The 25724-nt window shown below is 41.9% G+C and overlaps 1 protein-coding gene across 2 annotated transcripts; it reads left to right on the top strand.

The window, feature by feature from the left end:
• The first annotated feature begins 15411 nt into the window (after window positions 1-15411).
• LOC128774610 (P antigen family member 3-like) lies at window positions 15412-21114 on the top strand. Of its 2 annotated transcripts, none has more exons than XM_053893673.1 (5): window positions 15412-15518; window positions 16589-16680; window positions 17543-17651; window positions 19453-19603; window positions 20986-21114. In XM_053893673.1, the coding sequence occupies exons 2-5, from the start codon at window positions 16597-16599 to the stop codon at window positions 20987-20989; spliced, it is 348 nt and encodes a 115-aa protein (XP_053749648.1). In that variant the 5' UTR covers window positions 15412-15518; window positions 16589-16596; the 3' UTR covers window positions 20990-21114. The 2 variants fall into 2 exon arrangements, with proteins under 2 accessions (XP_053749648.1, XP_053749649.1); XM_053893674.1 differs by lacking the exon at window positions 15412-15518 and adding an exon at window positions 15720-15831.
• Window positions 21115-25724: the final 4610 nt, after the last annotated feature.

Below are 25724 nucleotides of genomic sequence, written 5' to 3'. Positions count from 1 at the left end.
CCCGTCACGGAACTTGCTATCACCACACAAATGCCCAACGCTGTGCTTCCGTGGATCCAACCCTCCACTGGGCCTGCCTCCCTCCCGGTGCTGCAGGGCCCCTCCCGCAGGGGACCACCGCCGGCAAAGTGAGCTAAGCCTACACCTCCCACCCCTGTGCACCTTGGATCCACCCTGGCTAATACACCAGGTCCCATTGAAGCAGCACCACAGGCGTGGCAGTGTGCAAGCAGCCCAGACAGGAGCCACATCACTCCACAGTGAGTCCTGCCCCTGGGAGAGGGGAACATAAGGTACACACCAGTCTGACTGTGGCCCCAGCGGTGGGCTGGGGGCAGACATCGGGTCCGACTGCAGCCCCGACCACCAACACAAGTTCCTTCTGACAGCACAGGGGAAGTGCCCTGCAGTTTGGAGCTACCACAGGGACTACGCAAAATGATGAAATGGAAGAATTCTCCTCAAAAGAAACTCCAGGAAGTACCGACAGCTAACAAAGTGATCAAATCCGATTTAAGCAATATAACGGAACAAGAATTTAGAATAATCATCATAAAATTAATCTCTGGGCTTGAAACAAGCATAGAGGACAGCAGAGAATCTATTGCTACAGAGATCAAGGGGTAAGAAATAGTCATGAGGAGCTGAAAAATGCAATAAATGAGGTGCAAAATAAAATGCAGGTGGCCATAGCATGGATTGAAATGCTATGGCAGAGGAGAGAATAGGTGAATTAGAAGATAAAATTATGGAGGGTTGAGGAGGGAGGGAAGATGGCGGCGTAGGAGGACGCTGGGCTCACCGCGCGTCCTGCCGATCACTTAGATTCCAACTACACCTGCCTAAATAACCCAGAACACCACCAGAGGATTAGCAGAACGGAGTCTCCGGAGCCAAGCGCAGACGAGAGGCCCATGGAAGAGGGTAGGAAGGGCGGCGAGGCGGTGTGCGCTCCACGGACTGGCGGGAGGGAGCCGGGGCGGAGGGGCGGCTCGCCGGCCAAGCAGAGTCCCCGAGTCTGGCAGGCAAAAGCGGAGGGGCCTGACGGACTGTGTTCCGACAGCAAGCGCGACTTAGCGTCTGGGAGGTCATAAGTTAACAGCTCCGCTCAGAAAGCGGGAAGGCTGGAGGACAAAGGGAGGGAGAGCTGCTGAGCCCCCGGACGACAGAGCTCAGTTTGGCGGGGAACAAAGGCGCTCGCCAGCGCCATCTCCCCCGCCCATCCCCCAGCCAAAATCCCAAAGAGAACCAGTTTCTGCCAGGGAACTTGCTCCCTCTGTGCAAACACCCAACTCTGTGCTTCTGCGGAGCCAAACCTCCGGCAGCGGATATGACTCCCTCCCGCTGCCACAGGGCCCCTCCTGAAGTGGATCACCTAAGGAGAAGCGAGCTAAGCCCGCCCCTCCTGCCCCCGTGCACCTTGCCTACCCACCCCAGCTAATACGCCAGATCCCCAGCAACACAAGCCTGGCAGCGTGCAAGTAGCCCAGACGGGCCACGCCACCCCACAGTGAATCCCGCCCAGAGGAGAGGGGAAGAGAAGGCACACACCAGTCTGACTGTGGCCCCAGCGGTGGGCTGGGGGCAGACATCAGGGCGGACTGCGGCCCCACCCACCAGCTCCAGTTATACACCAGAGCACAGGGGAAGTGCCCTGCAGGTCCTCACCACTCCAGGGACTATCCAAAATGACCAAACGGAAGAATTCCCCTCAGAAGAATCTCTAGGAAATAACAACTGCTAATGAACTGATCAAAAAGGATTTAAATAATATAACAGAAAGTGAATTTAGAATGATAGTCATAAAATTAATCGCTGGGCTTGAAAACAGTATAGAGGACAGCAGAGAATCTCTTGCTACAGAGATCAAGGGACTAAGGAACAGTCACCAGGAGCTGAAAAGCGCTTTAAACGAAATGCAAAACAAAATGGAAACGACGACGGCTCGGATTGAAGAGGCAGAGGAGAGAATAGGTGAACTAGAAGATAAAGTTATGGAAAAAGAGGAAGCTGAGAGAAAGAGAGATAAAAAAAATCCAGGAGTATGAGGGGAAAATTAGAGAACTAAGTGATACACTAAAAAGAAATAATATATGCATAATTGGTATCCCAGAGGAGGAAGAGAGAGGGAAAGGTGCTGAAGGGGTACTTGAAGAAATTATAGCTGAGAACTTCCCTGAACTGGGGAAGGAAAAAGGCACTGAAATCCAAGAGGCACAGAGAACTCCCTTCAGACGTAACTTGAATCGATCTTCTGCACGACATATCATAGTCAAACTGGCAAAATACGAGGATAAAGAGAAAATTCTGAAAGCAGCAAGGGATAAACGTGCCCTCACATATAAAGGGAGACCTATAAGACTCGTGACTGATCTCTCTTTTGAAACTTGGCAGGCCACAAAGGATTGGCACGATATCTTCAGTGTGCTAAACAGAAAACAATATGCAGCCGAGAATCCTTTATCCAGCAAGTCTGTCATTTAGAATAGAAGGAGAGATAAAGGTCTTCCCAAACAAACAAAAACTGAAGGAATTTGTCACCATGAAACCAGCCCTACAAGAGATCCTAAGGGGGAACCTGTGAGACAAAGTACCAGATACATCACGACAAGCATAAAACATACAGACATCACAATGACTCTAAACCCGTATCTTTCTATAATAACACTGAATGTAAATGGATTAAATGCGCCAACCAAAAGACATAGGGTATCCGAATGGATAAAAAAACAAGACCCATCTATTTGCTGTCTACAAGAGACTCCTTTTAGATCTGAGGACACGTTTAGATTGAGAGTGAGGGGATGGAGAACTATTTATCATGCTCCTGGAAGCCAAAAGAAAGCTGGAGTAGCCATACTGATATCAGACAAACTGGACTTTAAATTAAGGGCTGTAACAAGAGATGAAGAAGGGCATTATATAATAATTACAGGGTCTATCCATCAGGAAGAGCTAACAATTATAAATGTCTATGCGCCGAATACCGGAGCCCCCAAATATATAAAACAATTACTCATAAACATAAGCAACCTTATTGATAAGAATGTGGTCATTGCAGGGGACTTTAACACCCCACTTACAGAAATGGATAGATCATCTAGACACACGGTCAATAAAGAAACAAGGGCCCTGAATGATACATTGGATCAGATGTACTTGACAGATCTATTTAGAACTCTGCATCCCAAAGCAACAGAATATGCTTTCTTCTCGAGTGCACATGGAACATACTCCAAGATAGATCATATACTGGGTCACAAAACAGCCCTTCATAAGTTTACAAGAATTGAAATTATACCATGCATACTTTCAGACCACAATGCTATGAAGCTTGAAATCAACCACAGGAAAAAGTCTGGAAAACCTCCAAAAGCATGGAGGTTAAAGAACACCCTACTAACGAATGAGTGGGTCAACCAGGCAATTCGAGAAGAAATTAAAAACTATATGGAAACAAACGAAAATGAAAAGGCAACAATCCAAACCCTTTGGGATGCAGCGAAGGCAGTCCCGAGAGGAAAATACATTGCAATCCAGGCCTATCTCAAGAAACAAGAAAAATCCCAAATACAAAATCTAACAGCACACCTAAAGGAAATAGAAGCAGAACAGCAAAGGCAGCCTAAACCCAGCAGAAGAAGAGAAATAATAAAGATCAGAGCAGAAGTAAACAATATAGAATCTAAAAAAACTGTAGAGCAGATCAACGAAACCAAGAGTTGGTTTTTTGAAAAAATAAACAAAATTGACAAACCTCTAGCCAGGCTTCTCAGAAAGAAAAGAGAGATGACCCAAATAGATAAAATCATGAATGAAAATGGAATGATTACAACCAATCCCTCAGAGATACAAACAATTATCAGGGAATACTATGAAAAATTATATGCCAACAAATTGGACAACCTGGAAGAAATGGACAAATTCCTAAACACCCACACTCTTCCAAAACTCAATCAGGAGGAAATAGAAAGCTTGAACAGACCCATAACCAGCGAAGAAATTGAATCGGTTATCAAAAATCTCCCAACAAATAAGAGTCCAGGACCAGATGGCTTCCCAGGGGAGTTCTACCAGATGTTTAAAGCAGAGATAATACCTATCCCTCTCAAGCTATTCCAAGAAATAGAAAGGGAAGGAAAACTTCCAGACTCATTCTATGAAGCCAGTATTACTTTGCTTCCTAAAGCAGACAGAGACCCAGTAAAAAAAGAGAACTACAAGCCAATATCCCTGATGAATATGGATGCAAAAATTCTCAATAAGATACTAGCAAATCGAATTCAACGGCATATAAAAAGAATTATTCACCATGATCAAGTGGGATTCATTCCTGGGATGCAGGGCTGATTCAACATTCGCAAATCAATCAACGTGATACATCACATTAACAAAAAAAAAAAGAGAAGAACCATATGATCCTGTCAATCGATGCAGAAAAGGCCTTTGACAAAATCCAGCACCCTTTCTTAATAAAAACCCTTGAGAAAGTCGGGATAGAAGGAACATACTTAAAGATCATCAAAGCCATTTATGAAAAGCCCACAGCTAACATCATCCTCAACGGGGAAAAACTGAGAGCTTTTTCCCTGAGATCAGGAACACGACAGGGATGCCCACTCTCACCGCTGTTGTTTAACATAGTGCTGGAAGTTCTAGCTTCAGCAATCAGACAACAAAAGGAAATCAAAGGCATCAAAATTGGCAAAGATGAAGTCAAGCTTTCGCTTTTTGCAGATGACATGATATTATACATGGAAAATCCGATAGACTCCACCAAAAGTCTGCTAGAACTGATACATGAATTCAGCAAAGTTGCAAGATACAAAATCAATGTACAGAAATCAGTCGCATTCTTATACACTAACAATGAAGCAACAGAAAGACAAACAAAGAAACTGATCCCATTCACAATTGCACCAAGAAGCATAAAATACCTAGGAATAAATCTAACCAAAGATGTACAAGATCTGTATGCTGAAAACTATAGAAAGCTTATGAAGGTAATTGAAGAAGATTTAAAGAAATGGAAAGACATTCCCTGCTCATGGATTGGAAGAATAAATATTGTCAAAATGTCAATACTACCCAAAGCTATCTACACATTCAATGCAATCCCAATCAAAATTGCACCAGCATTCTTCTCCAAACTAGAACAAGCAATCCTAAAATTCATATGGAACCACAAAAGGCCCCGAATAGCCAAAGTAATTTTGAAGAAGAAGACCAAAGCAGGAGGCATCACAATCCCAGACTTTAGCCTCTACTACAAAGCTGTAGTCACCAAGACAGCATGGTATTGGCACAAAAACAGACACACAGACCAATGGAATAGAATAGAAACCCCAGAACTAGACCCACAAACGTATGGCCAACTCATCTTTGACAAAGCAGGAAAGAACATCCAATGGAAAAAAGACAGTCTCTTTAACAAATGGTGCTGGGAGAACTGGACAGCAACAAGCAGAAGGTTGAAACTAGACCACTTTCTCACACCATTCACAAAAATAAACTCAAAATGGATAAAGGACCTGAATGTGAGACAGGAAACCATCAAAACCTTAGAGGAGAAAGCAGGAAAAGACCTCTCTGGCCTCAGCCGTAGCAATCTCTTACTCGACACATCCCCAAAGGCAAGGGAATTAAAAGCAAAAGTGAATTCCTGGGACCTTATGAAGATAAAAAGCTTCTGCACAGCAAAGGAAACAACCAACAAAACTAAAAGGCAACCAACGGAATGGGAAAAGATATTTGCAAATGACATATCGGACGAAGGGCTAGTATCCAAAATCTATAAAGAGCTCACCAAACTCCACACCCAAAAGACAAATAACCCAGTGAAGAAATGGGCAGAAAACATGAATAGACACTTCTCTAAAGAAGACATCCGGATGGCCAACAGGCACATGAAAAGATGTTCAACGTCGCTCCTTATCAGGGAAATACAAATCAAAACCACACTCCGATATCACCTCACGCCAGTCAGAGTGGCCAAAATGAACAAATCAGGAGAGTATAGATGCTGGAGAGGATGTGGAGAAACGGGAACCCTCTTGCACTGTTGGTGGGAATGCAAATTGGTGCAGCCGCTCTGGAAAGCAGTGTGGAGGTTCCTCAGAAAATTAAAAATAGACCTACCCTATGACCCAGCAATAGCACTGCTAGGAATTTATCCAAGGGATACAGGAGTACTGATGCATAGGGGCACTTGTACCCCAATGTTTATAGCAGCACTCTCAACAATAGCTAAATTATGGAAAGAGCCTAAATGTCCATCAACTGATGAATGGATAAAGAAATTGTGGTTTATATACACAATGGAATACTATGTGGCAATGAGAAAAAAATGAAATATGGCCTTTTGTAGCAAGTGGATGGAAGTGGAGAGTGTGATGCTAAGTGAAATAAGCCATACAGAGAAAGACAGATACCATATGGTTTCACTCTTATGTGGATCCTGAGAAACGAAACAGAAACCCATGGGGGAGGGGAAGGAAAAAAAAAAAAAAAGAGGTTAGAGTGGTAGAGAGCCAAAGCATAAGAGACTGTTAAAAACTGAGAACAAACTGAGGGTTGATGGGGGGTGGGAGGGTGGGTAGGGTGGGTGATGGGTATTGGGGAGGGCACCTTTTTGGATGAGCACTGGGTGTTGTATGGAAACCAATTTCACAGTAAATTTCATATATTAATAAAATAAATAAATAAATAAATAAATAAATAAATAAACATTAAAACAAAAAGAAGATAAAATTATGGAAAAAGAAGAAGCTGAGAAAAAGAGAGAGAAAAAAATCCAGGAGTATGAGGAGAGAGTTAGAGAACTAAGTGATGCAATCAAATGGAACAATATCTGTATCATAGGAATTCCAGAAAAGAAAGAGAGAGAGAAAGGGGCTGAAGGAGTACGTGAACAAATCATAGCTGAGAACTTCCCTGATCTGGGGAAGGAAACAGACATTGAATTCCAAGAGGCACAGAGAACTCCCTGCAGACGTCACCTGAATCTATCTTCTGCACGACATATCATAGTGAACCTGGCAAATTACAAGGATAATGAGAGAATTCTGAAAGCAGCTAGGGATAAATGGGCCCTAACATACAAAGGTAGACACATAAAGGTAGTAGCAGATCTATCTACTGAAACTTGGCACGACAGAAAGGAATGGCAGGAAATCTTCAATGTGCTGAACAGAAAAAAAAATATGCAGCCAAGAATCCTTTATCCGGCAAGTCTGTCATTCAGAATAGAAGGAGAGATAAAGGTTTTCCCAAACAAACAAAAACTGAAGGAATTTATCACCACTAAACCAGCCCTACAAGAGATCCTAAGGGGGAATCTGTAAGTGAAATGTTGCAAGGACCACCAAGTACCAGAGACATCACTACAAGCACGAAACCTACAGGTATCACAATGACTCTAAACCCATATCTGTCAATAATAACACTGAATGTAAATGGATTAAATGCTGCAAACAAAAGACATAGGGTATCAGAATGGATAAAAAAAAAAAAAGACCCATCTATTTGCTGTCTACAAGAGGCTCATTTTAGACCCGAGGACACCTTCAGATTGAAAGTGAGGGGATGGAGAACTATATATCATGCTACTGGAAGTCAAAAGAAAGCTGGAGTAGCTGTACTTATATCAGACAAACTAGACTTTAAAGGCTGTAACAAGAGATAAATAAGGGCATTATATAGTAATTACAGGGTCTATCCATCAGGAAGAGCTAACAATTAAAAATGTCTATGCGCCGAATACCGGAGCCCCCAAATATATAAAACAATTCATCACAAATGTAAGCAACCTTATTGATAAGAATGTAGTAATCTCAGGGGACTTTAATACCCCACTAACAACAATGGATAGATCATCTAGATGCAGGATCAACAAAGAAACAAGGGCCCTGAATGATACATTGGATCAGATGGACTTGGCAGATATGTTTAGAACTCTGCATCCCAAAGCAAGAGAACATACTTTCTTCTCCAGCGCACATGGGACATTCTCCAAGATAGATCACATACTGGGTCACAAAAAGGCCCTTCATAAGTATACAAGAATTGAGATCATACCATGCACACTTTCAGACCACAATGCTATAAAACTTGAAATCAACCACAGGAAAAAGTCTGGGAAACCTCCAAAAGCATGGAGATTAAAGAACACCCTACTAAAGAAGCAGTGGGTCAACCAGGCAATTAGAGAAGAAATTAAAAATATATGGAAACAAACGAAAATGAAAAGGCAACAATCCAAACCCTTTGGGATGCAGCGAAGGCAGTCCCGAGAGGAAAATACATTGCAATCCAGGCCTATCTCAAGAAACAAGAAAAATCCCAAATACAAAATCTAACAGCACACCTAAAGGAAATAGAAGCAGAACAGCAAAGACACCCCAAACCCAGCAGAAGAAGAGAAATAATAAAGATCAGAGCAGAAATAAACAATAGAGAATCTAAAAAAAACTGTAGAGCAGATCAATGAAACCAAGAGTTGGTTTTTTGAAAAAATAAACAAAATTGATAAACCTCTAGCCAGGCTACTCAAAAAGAAAAGGGAGATGACCCAAATAGATAAAATCATGAATGAAAGTGGAATTATTACCATCAATCCCTCAGAAATACAAGCAATTATCAGGGAATACGATGAAAAATTATATGCCAGCAAACTGGACAACCTGGAAGAAATGGACAAATTCCTAAGCACTCACACACTTCCAAAACTCAAACAGGAACAAATAGAAAATTTAAACAGACCCATAACCAGCGAAGAAATTGAATCGGTTATCAAAAATCTCCCTACAAATAAGAGTCCAGGATCACATGGCTTCCCAGGGGAATTCTACCAGACATTTAAAGCAGAGATAATACCTATCCTTCTCAAGCTGTTCCAGAAAATAGAAACGGAAGAAAAACTTCCAGACTCATTCTATGAAGCCAGCATTACTTTGATTCCTAAAGCAGACAGAGACCCAGCAAAAAAAGAGAACTACAGGCCAATATCCCTGATGAATATGGGTGCAAAAATTCTCAATAAGGTACTAGCAAGTCGAATTCAACAACATATAAAAAGAATTATTCACCATGATCAAGTGGGATTCATTCCTGGGCTGCAGGCTGGTTCCACATTCTCAAATCAATCAATGTGATACATCACATTAATAAAAGAAAAGAACCATGTGATCCTATTGATCGATGCAGAAAAAGCAAGTGCAAAATTCATCATCCTTTCTTCATAAAAACCCTCGAGAAAGTCGGGATAGAAGGAACATACTTAAACATCATAAAAGCCATTTATGAAAAGCCCACAGCTAATATCATCCTCAATGGGGAATAACTGAGAGCTTTCCCCCTGAGATCAGGAACACGACAGGGATGTCCAATCTCACCGCTGTTGTGTAACATAGTGTTGGAAGTTCTAGCATCAGTAATCAGACATCAAAAGGAAATCAAAGACATCAAAATTGGCAAAAATGAAGTGAAGCTTTCACTTTTTGCAGATGACATGATATTGTACATGGAAAACCCGATAGACTCCACCAAAAGTCTGCTAGAACTGATACAGGAATTCAGCAAAGTCGCAGGATGCAAAATCAATGACACAAATCACTTGCATTCTTATACACTAACAATGAAGGAACAGAAAGACAAATAAAGAAACTGATCCCATTCACAAATGCACCAAGAAGCATAAAATACCTAGGAATAAATCTAACCAAAATGTGCAAGATCTGTATCCTGAAAACTATACATAGCTTATGAAGGAAATTGAGGAAGATACAAACAAACGGAAAAACATTCCCTGCTCATGGATTGGAAGAATAAGTATTGTTAAAATGTCAATACTACCCAAAGCTATCTACACATTCAATGCAATCCCAATCAAAATTACACCAGCATTATTCTCGAAGCTAGAACAAGCAATCCTAAAATTCATATGGAACCACAAAAGGCCCCGAATAGCCAAAGTAATTTTGAAGAAGACCAAAGCGGGAGGCATCACAATCCCAGACTTTAGCCTCTATTACAAAGCTGTAATCATCAAGACAGCATGGTATTGGCACAAAAGCAGATACATAGACCAACGGAATAGAATAGAGACTCCAGAATTAGACCCACAAAAGTATGGCCAAGTAATCTTTGATGAAGCAGGAATGAACATCCAATGGAAAAAAGACAGTCTCTTTAACAAATGGTGCTGGGAGAACTGGACAGCAACATGCAGAAGAATGAAACTAGACCACTTTCTCACACCATTCACACAAATAAACTCAAAGTGGATGAAGGACCTGAGTGTGAGACAGGAAGGCATCAAAACCCTAGAGGAGAAAGCAGGACAAAACCTCTCTGACCTCAGCCGCAGCAATTTCTTACTTGACACGTCTCCAAAGGCAAGGGAATTAATTAAAAGCAAAAATGAACTATTGGGACCTCATCAAGATAAAAAGCTTCTGCACTGCAAAGCAAACAATCAACAAAATGAAAAGGCAACCAACGGAATGGGAAAAGATATTTGCAAATGACATATCGGACAAAGGGCTAGTATCCAAAATCTATAAAGAACTCACCAAACTCCACACCTGAAAAACAAATAATCCAGTGAAGAAATGGGCAGAAGACATGAATAGACACTTCTCTAAAAGAAGACATCCAGATGGCCAACAGGCACATGAAGAGATGCTCAATGTCACTCCTCATCAGGGAAATACAAATCAAAACATGATTTATCTAGTTTTGATACATATTTTTTAAAATACAATGAGATATCACCGCATGCCAGTCAGAGTAGCTAAAATGAACAAATCAGGGGACTATAGATGCTGGAGAGGATTTGGAGAAATGGGAGCCCTCTTACATTTTTGGTGGGAATGCAAACTGGTGCAGCCACTCTGGACAATAGTGTGGAGGTTCCTCAAAAAATTAAAATAGATCTACCCTATGGCCCAGTAATAGCACTGCTAGGAATTTATCCATGGGATACAGGAGTGCTGACGCATAGTGGCTCTTGCACCCCAGTATTTATAGCAGCACTTTCAACAATAGCCAAATTATGGAAAGAGCCTAAATGTCCATCGATTGATGAATGGATAAAGAAGTTGTGGTTTTATATACACAATGGAATACTACTTGGCAATGAGAAAGAATGAAATATGGCCTTTTGTAGCAACGTGGATAGAACTGGAGAGTGTTATGCTAAGTGAAATAAGTCATACAGAGAAAGACAGATACCATATGTTTTCACTCTTATGTGGATCCCGAGAAACTTAACAGAAGACCATGGGGGAGGGGAAGGGTAAAAAAAAGGTAGAGAGGGAGGGAGGCAAACCATAAGAGACTCTTAAAAACTGAGAACAAACTGAGGGTTGATGGGGGGTGGGAGGGAGGGGAAAGTGGGTGACGGGCATTGAGGAGGGCACCTGTTGGGATGAACACTGGTGTTGTATGGAAACCAATTTGACAGTAAATTTCATATTTAAAGAAATAAAATAAATAAAACATAATAAAATTATCTCAGCCTCAGGGGTGTCAAGGGAGATAGCCATATATTTAATGAGGGTCTCCTTCAAACTCTGTAGGAAGGCTATTGGGCTCTCATTCTGTGTTTGTAAAATAGTGGCTAATTTAGTATAATTTAAGGGCTGAGTCTTAGATATTTTAATGTTTTTTTAAAATACAAGCTTGGAAGTGGCAGCAATACCATTCCCCAATCAGGATTTTGAGGTGGAACTGCCTGAGTTCTAGTTAGGGAGTTGCAAGTTCCCTATAGGACCTCCAGTCCCATGGTAATTAATGAGTTGCCCATCCCCATATCTCTTAGCTGCTGCCTGAACCCCACAATTTTCTGTCTCATTAAGAGTCTGATTTAACAAAAGCATTATATCTTTCCAGGTCAACTCAAAAACATATGTAATATGCTGAAAAACCTCTATATACTTATCCGATGAGAAAATTTATCTACTTCTCCTTTATCTGTCTTAAACCTTGTAATGTAAAAGGTTTCTCCTTCTGGCATTCTAGCTTCTCATAAGGGAAACATGTCTGTTATATTACAGGGCGGGCCCAGATGAGGTGGGCAGTAGGGAGCAGAACTGCACTTTTTATATAGATTGAGGACCCAAGGAGGTGGAGGTGGAAGACTTCCTTTCCTCCTTCTCTAGGTCTGCTTTGGATACAGGTAAGGGGCCCTTAATTGTTTCCCCTCCAGAAAGGGTTGCCATTAAATCAGGATCCACCTTAGAGTACTTACATGTATCTCAATTTTTTAAAAATCTTAAACCAGTGTATATTTAAAGTCCATTTAATATAAAATTTCCTTTTAAAGATTTCCCTCATGAACCTTCTAAACTTTCCTTTGTATTCAGATTTTGTCCCAAGCCATTTGTCTCCAAATAGCCAGTCTCATTGAGGACAAAATTACTTTCTTTTACCTTTCACAAAAATGTATTTCCATTCCTTATATTTTTCTTACATATCCATCTTTTTTTACATACAGAGTTGTTTTTTTATTTCCATCAGTCTTAATTACATTTAGCAGAATTGTAACTCCTAGAAACCTTAGTCTCCAGGGAAAACTCAGTAGTAGTCAATTGTGAACTGTCTGTTACATCAGGATTCCTTAGATGTCAAACTTATGAATCAATTAAGCACAAAACATGTTTTTTTAACAGACCCAAATATCCTTAGTTTTTCTGCAACAAGTCAAAAGCACACTGGGGCGCCTGGGTGGCTCAGTCGGTTAAGCGTCCGACTTCGGCTCAGGTCACGATCTCGCGGTATGTGAGTTGGAGCCCCGCGTCGGGCTCTGTGCTGACCGCTCAGAGCCTGGAGCCTGTTTCAGATTCTGTGTCTCCCTCTCTCTCTGCCCCTCCCCCGTTCATGCTCTGTCTCTCTCTGTCTCAAAAATAAATAAACGTTAAAAAAAAATTAAAAAAAAAAAGCACAAACCCACATCTAGTAATTAGTGCTTTTGACTTTTATCTCATTAGACATACAATGAATTTAATTTTAATTAATCATGCAAGTAAAACTTTAACGTTTTAGGTCACCAAAGACTTTGGAAGCTATTTTAACAATTACCCATGAAAACTATGAGACAGACAACATTAACCATTATTTAAGTTATTCTTTTGCTAACAAATTGGAACAGAGATAACATGAGCTTATCTGACCTTCAGCAAATCTAGATAGAATAAAAGTTTTGTTTTGTTTTCCACTAGTGGAATTAGGCAGTCCATGTCAGTCTGGAGCAGACAGGGAATTTCCCTGAAACAAAGTGAGTTTGGGCAGCTGCTGGGGAATATTTCTTAAGGTCCCCGTTCTGAGGTAGACTGACCAGAGACCATTGGCTCTAACAGTTGGTTTTGAGGAATTCTCCCCATCCTGGTATCCTAGATGGGTACCTCCCAATGAACACTGTCGCAGGACAAGCATGAGGGAAGAGGTCATTTTGTCCACCTGGTCTCTCCCCTCATGGGGATTTAGACACCTCTTAGCATTGGCAGGTCAGTATAAACCCCAGACTTATATCAGGCCTCTGCGGACCTGATTCTGCCTTGAGCCATATGAGGTCTTCATGGAATCTCAGGGTAGGACCCACTCAGGCTCCATAGCCGAAAACGTGGAGCATAGGCACTCACACACACATTTAGACAGATGACAGATTTCCACCCAGGATTTCCCTGTCCTATGTGGAGACTATATCACCAGGGAGGTGATCAAGCTCCCCTTCTGCCTCTAGGGCAGGCCTGAATTCCGTCCTAGGTCCCCGGGGACATTTACCCAATCTGATGTCCCATCGGCAGAATTTTCCTATTCCCCCTGGAGTCCGTTCAGCGAAGTGGTGGCCAAATATTGTCAGGCCCTGCGAGGGGGGGCGGGGGGGGGGGGATCCAGTGAAATCACCGGTGGCATGCCTTCCTTTCTGTCACAGGGGCCCAAGAAGAGTGGCCTTCTTGCTGGCCTCCGACAATGGTGACTCAAAGGGCAAGCGCGGCTGTGGGCTTCCTGACCAATGCACCAAAAATGTTACAGCAAATACTTGGTGGCCAGGAAGAGACAAGCGACACACACTCAAGGGATTGGAAAAGACTATTTATTCTGCACCAGTGCCAGCCCAGTGGAATCAGGTCAGAAGACTTAGCCCTGAACCCTGGGTCTGGCCTTCTTTTATGTGTGGGATTGTAGGGGTATAAGGGGAAAAAAGGGGGGTGCACATATTGATTGTGCTACACGGGAACTTGACAGATGCAGGAGGTAAGCAAGATGACAGAAGACAAAAGCATGCAAGGGAAAATCTGGTCTCGGACATCTAGCTGGCCCCCTTTTTTTACCTGCCCTTCCCAGATTTCCTTCTCACCATGAGCTACATCAACATAACGTTGCTATCAAAATCATCTCTTGCCTAGGAAGACAAAAGTTGAAAATAACATTACTGTCCCTTCCAGGAACTAACTGAAAGATCCATCAACTCTTCAGTAAAAAGTGCCAAATGACATTTTTCAACCATAAGGAATTTGAAACTTTCGACTTAATATTCTTGCCTTGCTGTGTCCACCAAACCTACACCATTTTAGCCCTATTTTTACTCAGTCTTCATCACAACCTCCCCCAACGTTGAAAGAATTGTTCTACTCCGACTTCACAATTTGAATACGTATCTCTCCTGTCCGGCCACCTCAAAGACTCTGCTAAGACCCTGTCCAGGTAGTGTTTTCCCTGACAGAGTTATCCAGTAAAGTCAGCTTTATTATCAAGTTGTTTGATTTTTGGAAAGCACAGTACATGACAAGCATAGTCTCCATTACTGAACGTAATGAACCAGTGGACTGAGCTTAAACCCCAGGACCAATATCGATAGAAACTTCTGAAATGTGCACTGATTGAAGGACCACAGGTACTTAGAGAAATCAGTTACCAAACCACAGGTTTAAATGTGCAGTAACACAAGCAAAAAAGGTAAAGAAAACAGTTGTTAATGTATTTATTATACAGAGGAGAGCAAATTCACTCAAGTATGACAGCAAACCCAGAAGCATGGAAGGGAATGATTGATCAAAGCATGTATAAAAATAGTATTAAAGTACTTAGTATCTATTTTTGTTACAGATATCTTTCTGAGAAACATTCAGCACTAACGGTGACTTGTAACTGTCTGTCCCCAAAGTATGTGGTTGCAAAAGAGAGCTCGGGCAGGAGGAAAAAGGCCACTCTTCAAGCACCATGTCGGGTACTCTGCGGACACTGCCTTCCCACGCCTTGGCTGCAGGCGTGGGAAGAAGTCCACGAACATTGCATACACCCACGCCAGTACGCATACACCCAGTCAGTACGCACATATCCACGTCAGTACGCACACACGTTGTACCAGGCCTTTCCTGCGCATGCCCATTGTTAAGAAAGACCGTTGCTGAGCACGCGCCCTGCTGCCCACGCGTCCTGTGAGCAGAGCTGAGGAAGAAGTGGCGTGGAGTGGTGTGGGCGGTGTCGTGGTCTTTCTGGCTGCCTGCCCTCAACCGGTAGGTCCACAAATCAGTCCTTCCAGGACTTTAAGTGTGAGTGACTGTGAGGAGAGTGCCAGTGGGCCTCGGGCGGGTCGGGACGGTAGATCTGTGGCCTCGGAGGAGGAAGTTGCCAGGAGTTAGCGTTCTTCTCCTCACAGGCGTCGCGGCCGCCATGGCCCTCGTCCTCGTGGTGGTGGGACGGGGACAAGTGAGGACAGCTGGCAGCCGAGGACGGGGGAGGTGAAGACAGGGTGGGTCTTGGGGGCGTTCTTTGAGGTATCTGAGTCCTGCAAGCACCTGGAACTGCCGGCGGAGCACTGAAGCCAGAGTCCTCAGTGGGACCCTGGGTGGGAGGCGGGCCAGGCGGTACAGAACAGGTCTGGAACGGGTGCCTGTGGGCGGGGGTGGGGAGCGGTCAGTAGGTTAAGTGGCTGACGCTGGATCTCAGGTCAGGTCTAGATCTCAGGGTGGTGAGTTCGAGCCCCACCTGGGCTCCAGGATGGCCGTGAAGTCTACTTAAAACAAAAAACAAAAAAACGGTGCGTGGGGCTGGAAACGGGGAACGGTGTGGGGTTGGAGCTGCGTCCCGGAGATTTGTATCGCACTGTGCAGGGTGTCAAGGGAGGAGCCGGCTCACTGGTCAGTATCGAAACTAGACACCTTGAGCCCTTGTGGTGGGAAGACAGCCATAGGCAGTACGCAAACGATTAAGACTTCTCTGTGTTCCAAGGAAACCTTATTTAAGAGGGTAAAATGGGCCCAGTAACTGGGAATGTGAAAACAATAGCGACTCAGGTTTAAATATCCAGCATTGTTTTCTCACATGCCTTTATGATGGGGAATCTAGCTGTGAAACTAAGCCTCGCGTTTTCTCCTGTCCTTAAGGTGATTTGACTGCCAGTTTGGCCGATGTGAGTGATCTTGCAGCCCGTTTATTTGGTGTGACCACAGCATGTACACTATCCTTACGCAAGGTTGATTTTGAAAGTATTTTCAAAGTAAAAAAAAATTAAAATGTTACGCCTTGGAGGTGGTGTACCTAGCCTTTAGAATACATTTTCCAAATACTGATATTCTACTTTCAGGGTGAAAAATGAGTGGGCGTGTGAGAACAAGATCTAAATCTAAACAAAGAAAGGATGATGGCAAGGCTAACCAGCCAGCTGCACCTGTGGCTGTGAGTACTTCAGCAATTGATGTTCTACACCATCAGTTTATTTCTCTGAAAATTTTGTTGACCTACAAACGTACAGATACAGTGATAAAAGTTTCTTTGCTGGGAAGGGGCAGGAAACATTGAACCAGAAGGATTCCATACTTGTGTTCCCTGGGTAAATATACCCTATGACTCCTTTCTCATGCTTACTAACAACAAGTTGTACGTATCCATCCCAGCATAGTTTAAAATAGCCTCCAGAGTGCTTGTGGGTACCTCTTCCGGGTAGCTACTCTGTGGGAAGAGTAACTCTTTTTTAATTTAAATTTTACTTAGCGTACAGTGCAATATTGGCTTCAGGAGTAGACTTCGGTGATTCATCACTTACGTACAACACCCAGCGCTCATCACAAGTGCCCTCCTTATCACCTGTCACCCATCTGTGCCATCCTCCACCCACCTACCTCCATCAAGCCTCACTTTGTTCTCTATCCTTAAGAGTCTCTTGTGATTTGTTTCCCCCTCTCCTTTATTTTTACTTCCCTTCCCATATGTTCCTCTGTTTTATTATTAAATTCCACATATGAGTGAAATCATAGGGTACTTGTTTTTCTCTGATTGACTTCTTTCACTTAGCATAATACATTCTAGCCCCATCCACATTGTTGCAAATGGCAAGATTTTAATACCTTTTGATGACTAATATTCCATTATATGTATGTGTATATAAATGGCCATATAACTTTTAGGAATACAATATAGAATTATATTTTATAAGTGTTTTTATACTTATTTATTATTTGATATAAAATGCGTAACATAGGTTTATATTATTGGCATGCATTAATGCAACTTTTTGTTCACACACACACGCACACCCTAGGCCCAGCAGCCCAGTGATGAGCAGCCTCAACAAAAGGAGGCACCCACTGAGTGTCAGGATATTATGCCGGAGCGAGAGAAAGCAGTTGAAGAAGCACCTCTGGATGAAGGTGAAGGGAAAGGGAAAAAGAATGCTTATGGGGGCACAGGGTATATTTTTGCATCACGCATTATGACGTAACAGGACAAAACAAAACCTTAGAAGAGAATCTCAGCCATTTCCCGAAAATTGTTTCAAAATGTGAATAGAGTATAGTTTACAGCTGTATTCACTCTAACGAATTTCCCCTTTTTCTTCAAGATTTAATCTGCTTGAACATGCAGTCTGTTCTAAATCAGAGGAAACTGTTTACTACAAAAGTATACATTTTTTCACTAGTTGAATTTGTTCTTCTTAGAACATTTTTGCGTGGCCTTTTCCTTCCCTGCATCAAAAGTGTAAGCTGGTTTTAACAGTGTGTGCAGAGTGCCAAGTCAGCATATCTTATAACATCAGGAATAAAGAAGATTTGCATAGGGATGGTAGCCTCATTTTATAAATAAGAAAACTAAGGTTCAGGGATTGTGGCTTGCCAAAGACTGCTTGACACATGGAGACATAACTCATATTTCATTACACGGTTTTTGTACTTCCTACCATCTGTGTTGTTATACCAAAATGTGAATGCTTTTGTATAAAATGCTTAATACTCAAATGTGTCTGTACTGTAAAATAGCGTTAGTACAGGCACAGGAATAAATGAAGTTCAGTGGAGCAAGAGATAGACTCCAGAAAAAGGCTCGAGGAATGAGAGCCACCATTTCCTTTGCTTAATCATTTGATATGGTACATTTGGGAAACGCTGTATAATTTGGGAGACTGGCATATAGGTAAACTATATTAGTGTGATTTTTAAGTGGCTTTAGGAGGTGTTTAACAACTTATGATTAGGAAAATCAAAAGTATCTTAAAATGATCATGAAACGGAAATTACCAGCTTCCAAAGAAAGTATTTTCATCAGATACTTGTATGGAATTATTGACATCATTCAGGCCGTGGATTATTTTAGGAATTCGCTGGTAAGAGGTTTCTACGATAGGACTGATGACAAAGTCCATTAATTTCTTTCCACCCTGCTCCCTTTATTCTCACTGTAAGACAGAAGTTTGACTATAAGTCACTAATATTTTGCTGTTATTTTTGATACTTGGTTCTCTGCATGATTCATTTATCATAAGTTATAGAGAGAGACTTTGCCCCTAAATCTAACTAGTTAAATTTCACAAAATAGCTTTCAGGTTGCTCCAATAGGAGATGTATGTCACTAGTGTAGGATTTGTCATAGGCCCACAAATGCACTCAGCTAATTGTTCAGGAAATTAAATTTTAATTTTCATTAAAATCCTATCCATGGTGCAGGGTGCCTGGGTGGTTCACTCAGTCAGGTGTCACACTCTAGATTTTGCCTCAGGTCATGATATCAGGGTTCGTGAGCTTGAGCCCCACATCCAGCTGTGCACTTAGGAGTGCAGAGCCTGTTTGTGATACTCTTCATTCTCCCTCTGTGTGCCCCTCCCCTGATCATTCTCTCTCTAAATAAATAAATAAACTTAAAAAAAATCCTGTGCATGGTGTACATTTAAGATTTCTTAGCTGATGCTCTCTATTCTTAGTACACTGTGGTAATATAATGCAAATGTAGATTTAGTGTGGTTTCTCTTTAGATTGTTATTTGAAATAAGGTTTCATATTACAGGAAAACAAAGATGGGAAGTCCATCTTTCCATCGCTTTTTTTGTTACCCTAAGTCTACAGGCTTGTATTTCATATAATGGCAAGAATACATATTATCACTTCTTTCTTTATATTTTATGTTTACTCCTTAAGTTGATTATCATCTTTTTTTTTTTTTTTTTTTTTTTTCGGTAAGGCCCTGACCTGGAATCTGGTATCCAGGAACTGCCTGTGCCAAAGACTGGGGGCAAAAGTGAAGATGACAGTGATGTGAAGGGGGCGGATGTCCCAACACTGGAGCCCGTGAAGATGCCTGAAGCAGATATGTTATCCATTGAGAATGCAAAGTATGCAGATATTTTCCTGAATATTATATCTTTACTTATGTAGATATGACTTTATTGATACTTTAATGACAGAGTTTACACATAAAGGTAGCTTTCATAAGTAGTTCAGACCCTAATTTCCTGACTGCCTGACTTATACCCTATCAGATATAGACTTAAATTGGGTCAGAGCCTTCTTAAATAATAAAAAATGAAACCATTTCCTTTTTTATAAAGTGTAAATACTGGGGCGCCTGGGTGGCTCAGTCAGTTAAGCATCTGACTCTTGATTTGGCTCAGGTCATGGACTCACAGTTTGTGAGATTGAGCCCCACGTTGGGCTCTGTGCGGACAGCATGGAGCCTGCTTGGGACTCTCTCTCTTCCTCTCTCTCTGTCCCTCTCCCATTTGTGCTCGCTCTCTCTCACTCTCTCAAAATAAGGAAATAGACTTTAAAAAATAAATAAAATACACTGTAAATACTTTAACTGATGGCTACTTAAATTCAGAATCTTCTATAATTTCCTCTTTTAAAAACCACAAAATGGATTTGGAGTAAATACCAGTTTGTATGAAATATGCTGAGGCACTGAAGTAGGTTCTAATACCAGCTCTAACATAAGTTGTGTGATTCTGGGAGGATCCCTTCACTTCTGAATGCATCTTGGCTCATATATTTAGTGATTTCAAACCAGATATATTGCAGTCAGTTTTTATTGCTGATTTTTGTATTCTGTGGTTCTATTGGATAATATACATGGAATACAAAAATCTTCCATTTTGTATGATTTATTTGTCATCAGATAACATCTTTGGTCAAATTTTAACATCTGAGTTGAGATTTCATTGCTACTGAGAACAAGAAAACACACTGCTTGATGTTGGTTTTTCTCTATGGAGACCTGGATACCTGTTCTTAAATTTTGTCAGACTCTAAATTATTGTGGCTCTTACAGAACACGTGCATTTTGAAACCTTTCCCCAATGAAGGCTCAAATGACTGAGTGATAAAATGGCAAGAGATAGTCTAGTTTCTAGTTTCTGCACTCTCCCTACATCAAGTAGGGTGCAAGCATGGGTGTTATATGTAAGCGATGAATCCCTAAACTCTACTCCTGAAACCAGTGCGACACTAGATGTTAACTAACTTGAATCTAAACACAAAGATGCAAAAATGAAACTACCTTTTAATAGGTTTATTTCATTTTATCTGTTCTGAACCTGAAGTGTTTTTTTCTTTTCTTGTACCTATAGGAAGTGTGGTGTGTTCCAAAAATGTTGGTAAAGCATACGCTTGGAATTCTATCTTATAAAATAAAAACTATAGTGTCCTCTGTATATCATTAATTTAATGTAAATAAATTCTGCTGAGTAATGTTTCCAACTCTGTGTCTGTCTTACAGGTGAAGGACAACCGAAAGTGTAAGCAAGAAGAAGCTGAAACCATGCAAACTGCTCTCATGTAGGAAGGACACTTCACTGTTAAAAATCCCTCAATAAAATCTTACAACTTTCTCCAAAGACTCTTTTCAAACCTTTGTTAAACTTACTCTAAGTATTAGATGCTATTGAAAATTGTGTCATTTTTTGAAATTTTGTATTCTGATTGAGCTGGTAAGTGCAGATATATCTGTACATCAGTACTCTCTCCAGAAGCCTTGCTGCATAGGATTTAATGCCAGAGGTGTATGTCAACATCCATTATGAGCTTCAACATACACAATTCTATCATCTTTGAATACTAACAGTTTGTTCCTGCTGTTTTAAACATTATCCCCCCTCTTTGTTTTCTCATTTCACAATATTGGACAGACCCACCCAGTACAGTGTTGGGAAGTATTGGTAAATAATGGACATCCTTGTCTTATTTCTGATCGGAATTAGAAAATTTTTAGCATTTGACTGTATTTACTGTGACATAAAAGAAGTTCCATTCTTAGGTTAGTTTCCTAACAACATTTCTGTTGAATATATGTTGACTTTCATCAAGCACTTGTAGGACGTTTATTGAGATGGTTGTAGCGGTTTTCTTCCATTAATCTGTTAACGTAATGAATTTCGTACATATTTTCGTATGTTTAATTTTTTTTAATGTTTATTTAGTTTTGAGAGAGAGACAGACAGACAGAGCGTCGGCCGAGAAGTTGCAGGGACACAGTGAGACACAGAATCTGGAGCAGGCTCCAGGCTCTGAGCTGTCAGCACAGAGTCTGACGTGGGGTTCAAACCCACAAACCGTGAGATCATGACCTGAGTTGAAGTCTGGCGCTTAGCCGACTGAACCACTTAGGCGCCCTAATATTTTCCTATGTTTAAGTCAACCATACGCTGCTGGGAGGGAATGTTCATGATCTATGATCTTTCTGAATAACCTACATCATATTAATTAGGTTAGAATTTGTATTAATATCTTCATGAGTGACATTAGCATCTACTTTTATTTCGTATACACTCTTGGATTTTAGTATCATGGATATACTGGCTTCATAAAATTTATTGGTATGTAAGACCTCTTTTTCTATCCTCTGGATCTGAAGACCCTGAAAGGCTATGAGTAATGTTGGACTAGAGTTTCCCATGTTCAGCTGTCTCTGGATTGCATCTTTCTTGGAAATTGGACCCTACCTAAATGGCGAGGAACCTCCAGATCCGCATCATTTCAAATTTGGTGAGGTGCCCATCTTCCCTGCAAGATGCCTCTAATGATGCCATCACTCCGAAAGCTACCTCCTCCAGTTTCTACGCTGTTATTAATCTTCTATTCCCAGAAAGTTAAAAGTCATGGCTCTGTTATAACTAGATAATTTTGATCTGTGCTCTATAATTGTGAATAGCTGGCCATCCACTGATTGTGTGCGCTTAGGACAATAGATCCATTTATTGAGTTTTTAAAGAATGAGTTACTATAAAAGCTCCTCTATTGATAGCATGTATACTATATGTCAGTGTCTTCTTTCTCCTAGGTTCCATACATGTATAACTTCATTTAATCTTCACAAAAAGGTGTGTCAGAGTGTACCCACGACTTACTTTTGACTCTAATAAGCAGTAGATTTCGGGATTCAGTTCTAAGAAGCCCTTGGTCATCCTCAAAGTAAATACATCTGGAAATGTTGGCCAGGAAAACTGATGGTGTACATGATGACGATACTGGCAATCTGACGTTTTCATAAAAACTTAGAGTAATTTTATAATGTTTGACATGAAGGGCTTTGTCCTTTTGAAGGAAAGGTTTCACAAAATGTGGCACACAGACTTCACATGGTTTTCCAGATGATTTCATTGATACAAAAAAAAAATTTAAATTTTAAAATAATAGCATACTTATTTTACTGTGCTATAATATAATAACTACAACACCAAAGCTATTTGGAACAGTTTATCCAAAGACAAAGAATGATGTCACAGGCCCCATGGCAAAAAAACACAGATCTCTTGCAAAACTTCTTTCTTCAAAAGTTATTTAATGGCAGGGATATTAGCCATTCTTACAGGTGTGAGGTGATATCTCATTATAGTTTTGTATTTTGTATTTGTATATCTGGGGGCTCCGGTATTTGGCGCATAGACATTTATAATAGTTAGCTCTTCCTGATGGATAGACCCTGTGATTATTATATAATGCCCTTCTTCATCTCTTGTTACAGCCTTTAATTTAAAGTCTAGTTTGTCTGATAGAAGTATGGCTACTCCAGCTTTCTTTTGGCTTCCAGGAGCATGATAAATAGTTCTCCATCCCCTCACTCTCAATCTAAAGGTGTCCTCAGATCTAAAAGGAGTCTCTTGTAGACAGCAAATAGATGGGTCTTGTTTTTTTATCCATTCTGATACCCTATGTCTTTTAGTTGGCGCATTTAATCCATTTACGTTCAGTGTTGTTATAGAAAGATACGGGTTTAGAGTCATTGTGATGTCTGTATGTTTTATGCTTGTAGTGATGTCTCTGGTACTTTGTCTCACAGGATCCCCCTTAGGATCTCTTGTAGGGCTGGTTTCGTGGTGACAAATTCCTTCAGTTTTTGTTTGTTTGGGAAGACCTTTATCTCTCCTTCTATTCTAAATGACAGACTTGCTGGATAAAGGATTCTCGGCTGCATATTTTTTCTGTTTAGCACACTGTAGATATCGTGCCAAGCCTTTCTGGCCTGCCAAGTTTCAAAGGAGAGATCAGTCACGAGTCTTATAGGTCTCCCTTTATATGTGAGGGCACGTTTATCCCTTGCTGCTTTCAGAATTTTCTCTTTATCCTCGTATTTTGCCAGTTTCACTATGATATGTCGTGCAGAAGATCGATTCAAGTTACGTCTGAAGGGAGTTCTCTGTGCCTCTTGGATTTCAATGCCTTTTTCCTTCCCCAGTTCAGGGAAGTTCTCAGCTATAATTTCTTCAAGTACCCCTTCAGCACCTTTCCCTCTCTCTTCCTCCTCTGGGATACCAATTATGCGTATATTATTTCTTTTTAGTGTATCACTTAGTTCTCTAATTTTCCCCTCATACTCCTGGATTTTTTTATCTCTCTTTCTTTCAGCTTCCTCTTTCTCCATAACTTTATCTTCTAGTTCACCTATTCTCTCCTCTGCCTCTTCAAGCCGAGCCGTCGTGGTTTCCATTTTGTTTTGCATTTCGTTTAAAGCGTTTTTCAGCTCCTCGTGACTGGTCCTTAGTCCCTTGATCTCTGTGGCAAGAGATTCTCTGCTGTCCTGTATACTGTTTTCAAGCCCAGCAATTAACTTTATGACTATTATTCTAAATTCACTTTCTGTCATATTATTTAAATCCTTTTTGATCAGTTCATTAGCAGTTGTTATTTCCTGGAGATTCTTCTGAGGGGAATTCTTCCGTTTGGTCATTTTGGAGAGTCCCTGGAGTGGTGAGGACCTGCAGGGCACTTCCCCTGTGCTGTGGTGTATAACTGGAGTCGGTGGGCGGGGCCGCAGTCTGCCCTGATGTCTGCCCCCAGCCCACTGCTGGGGCCACAGTCAGACTGGTGTGTGCCTTCTCTTCCCCTCTCCTCTGGGCGGGATTCACTGTGGGGTGGCGTGGCCCATCTGGGCTACTTGCACACTGCCAGGCTTGTGTTGCTGGGGATCTGGCGTATTAGCTGGGGTGGGTAGGCAAGGTGCACGGGGGCTGGAGGGGCAGGCTTAGCTCGCTTCTCCTTAGGTGATCCACTTCAGGAGGGGCCCTGTGGCAGCGGGAGGGAGTCAGATCCGCTGCCGGAGGTTTGGCTCCGCAGAAGCACAGAGTTGGGTGTTTGCGCTGCGCGAGCAAGTTCCCTGGCAGGAACTGGTTCCCTTTGGGATTTTGGCTGGGGGATGGGCGGGGGAGATGGCGCTGGCGAGCGCCTTTGTTCCCCGCCAAGCTGAACTCTGCCGTCCGGGGGCTCAGCAGCTCTCCCTCCCTTTGTCCTCCAGCCTTCCCGCTTTCCGAGCGGAGCTGTTAACTTAGGACCTCCCAGACGCTAAGTCGCGCTTGCTGTCGGAACACAGTCCGTCAGGCCCCTCCGCTTTTGCCAGCCAGACTCGGGGGCTCCGCTTGGCCGGCGAGCCGCCCCTCCGCCCCGGCTCCCTCCCGCCAGTCCGTGGAGCGCACACCGCCTCGCCGCCCTTCCTACCCTCTTCCGTGGGCCTCTAATCTGCGCTTGGCTCCGGAGACTCCGTTCTGCTAATCCTCTGGCGGTTTTCTGGGTTATTTAGGCAGGTGTAGGTGGAATCTAAGTGATCAGCAGGACGCGCGGTGAGCCCAGCGTCCTCCTACGCCGCCATCTTCCGGAACCCTCCAATGCTCTGTATTTTGTATTTGTATAGACTTGTATTTGACGAGTGATGTTGAGCGTCTTTTCGTGTGTCTGTTGGCAATTTGGAGGTCTTCTTTACAAAAGTGTCTATTCATGTCTTCTGCCCATGTTTTAAATTGGGTTATATGTTTTTTTGGGTGTTGAGTCTTATAAATTCTTTCTATATTTTGGATACTAACCCATTATCAGAAATGTCATTTGCAAATATCTTCTCCCATTCTGTAGGTTGCCTTTTAGTTTTGTTAATGGTTTCCTTCCCTGTGCAGAAGGTGTTTATTTTGATGAAGTCCCAGTGGTTTATTTTTGCTTTTGTTTCCCTTGCCTCGGGAGACATATCTAGAAAGA

Source organism: Panthera pardus, unplaced genomic scaffold, assembly GCF_024362965.1.
Source record: "Panthera pardus isolate Hobbes unplaced genomic scaffold, ASM2436296v1 HiC_scaffold_340, whole genome shotgun sequence".
Lineage (NCBI taxonomy): Eukaryota > Metazoa > Chordata > Mammalia > Carnivora > Felidae > Panthera > Panthera pardus.
This window is presented reverse-complemented; position numbering and strand designations above follow the sequence as displayed.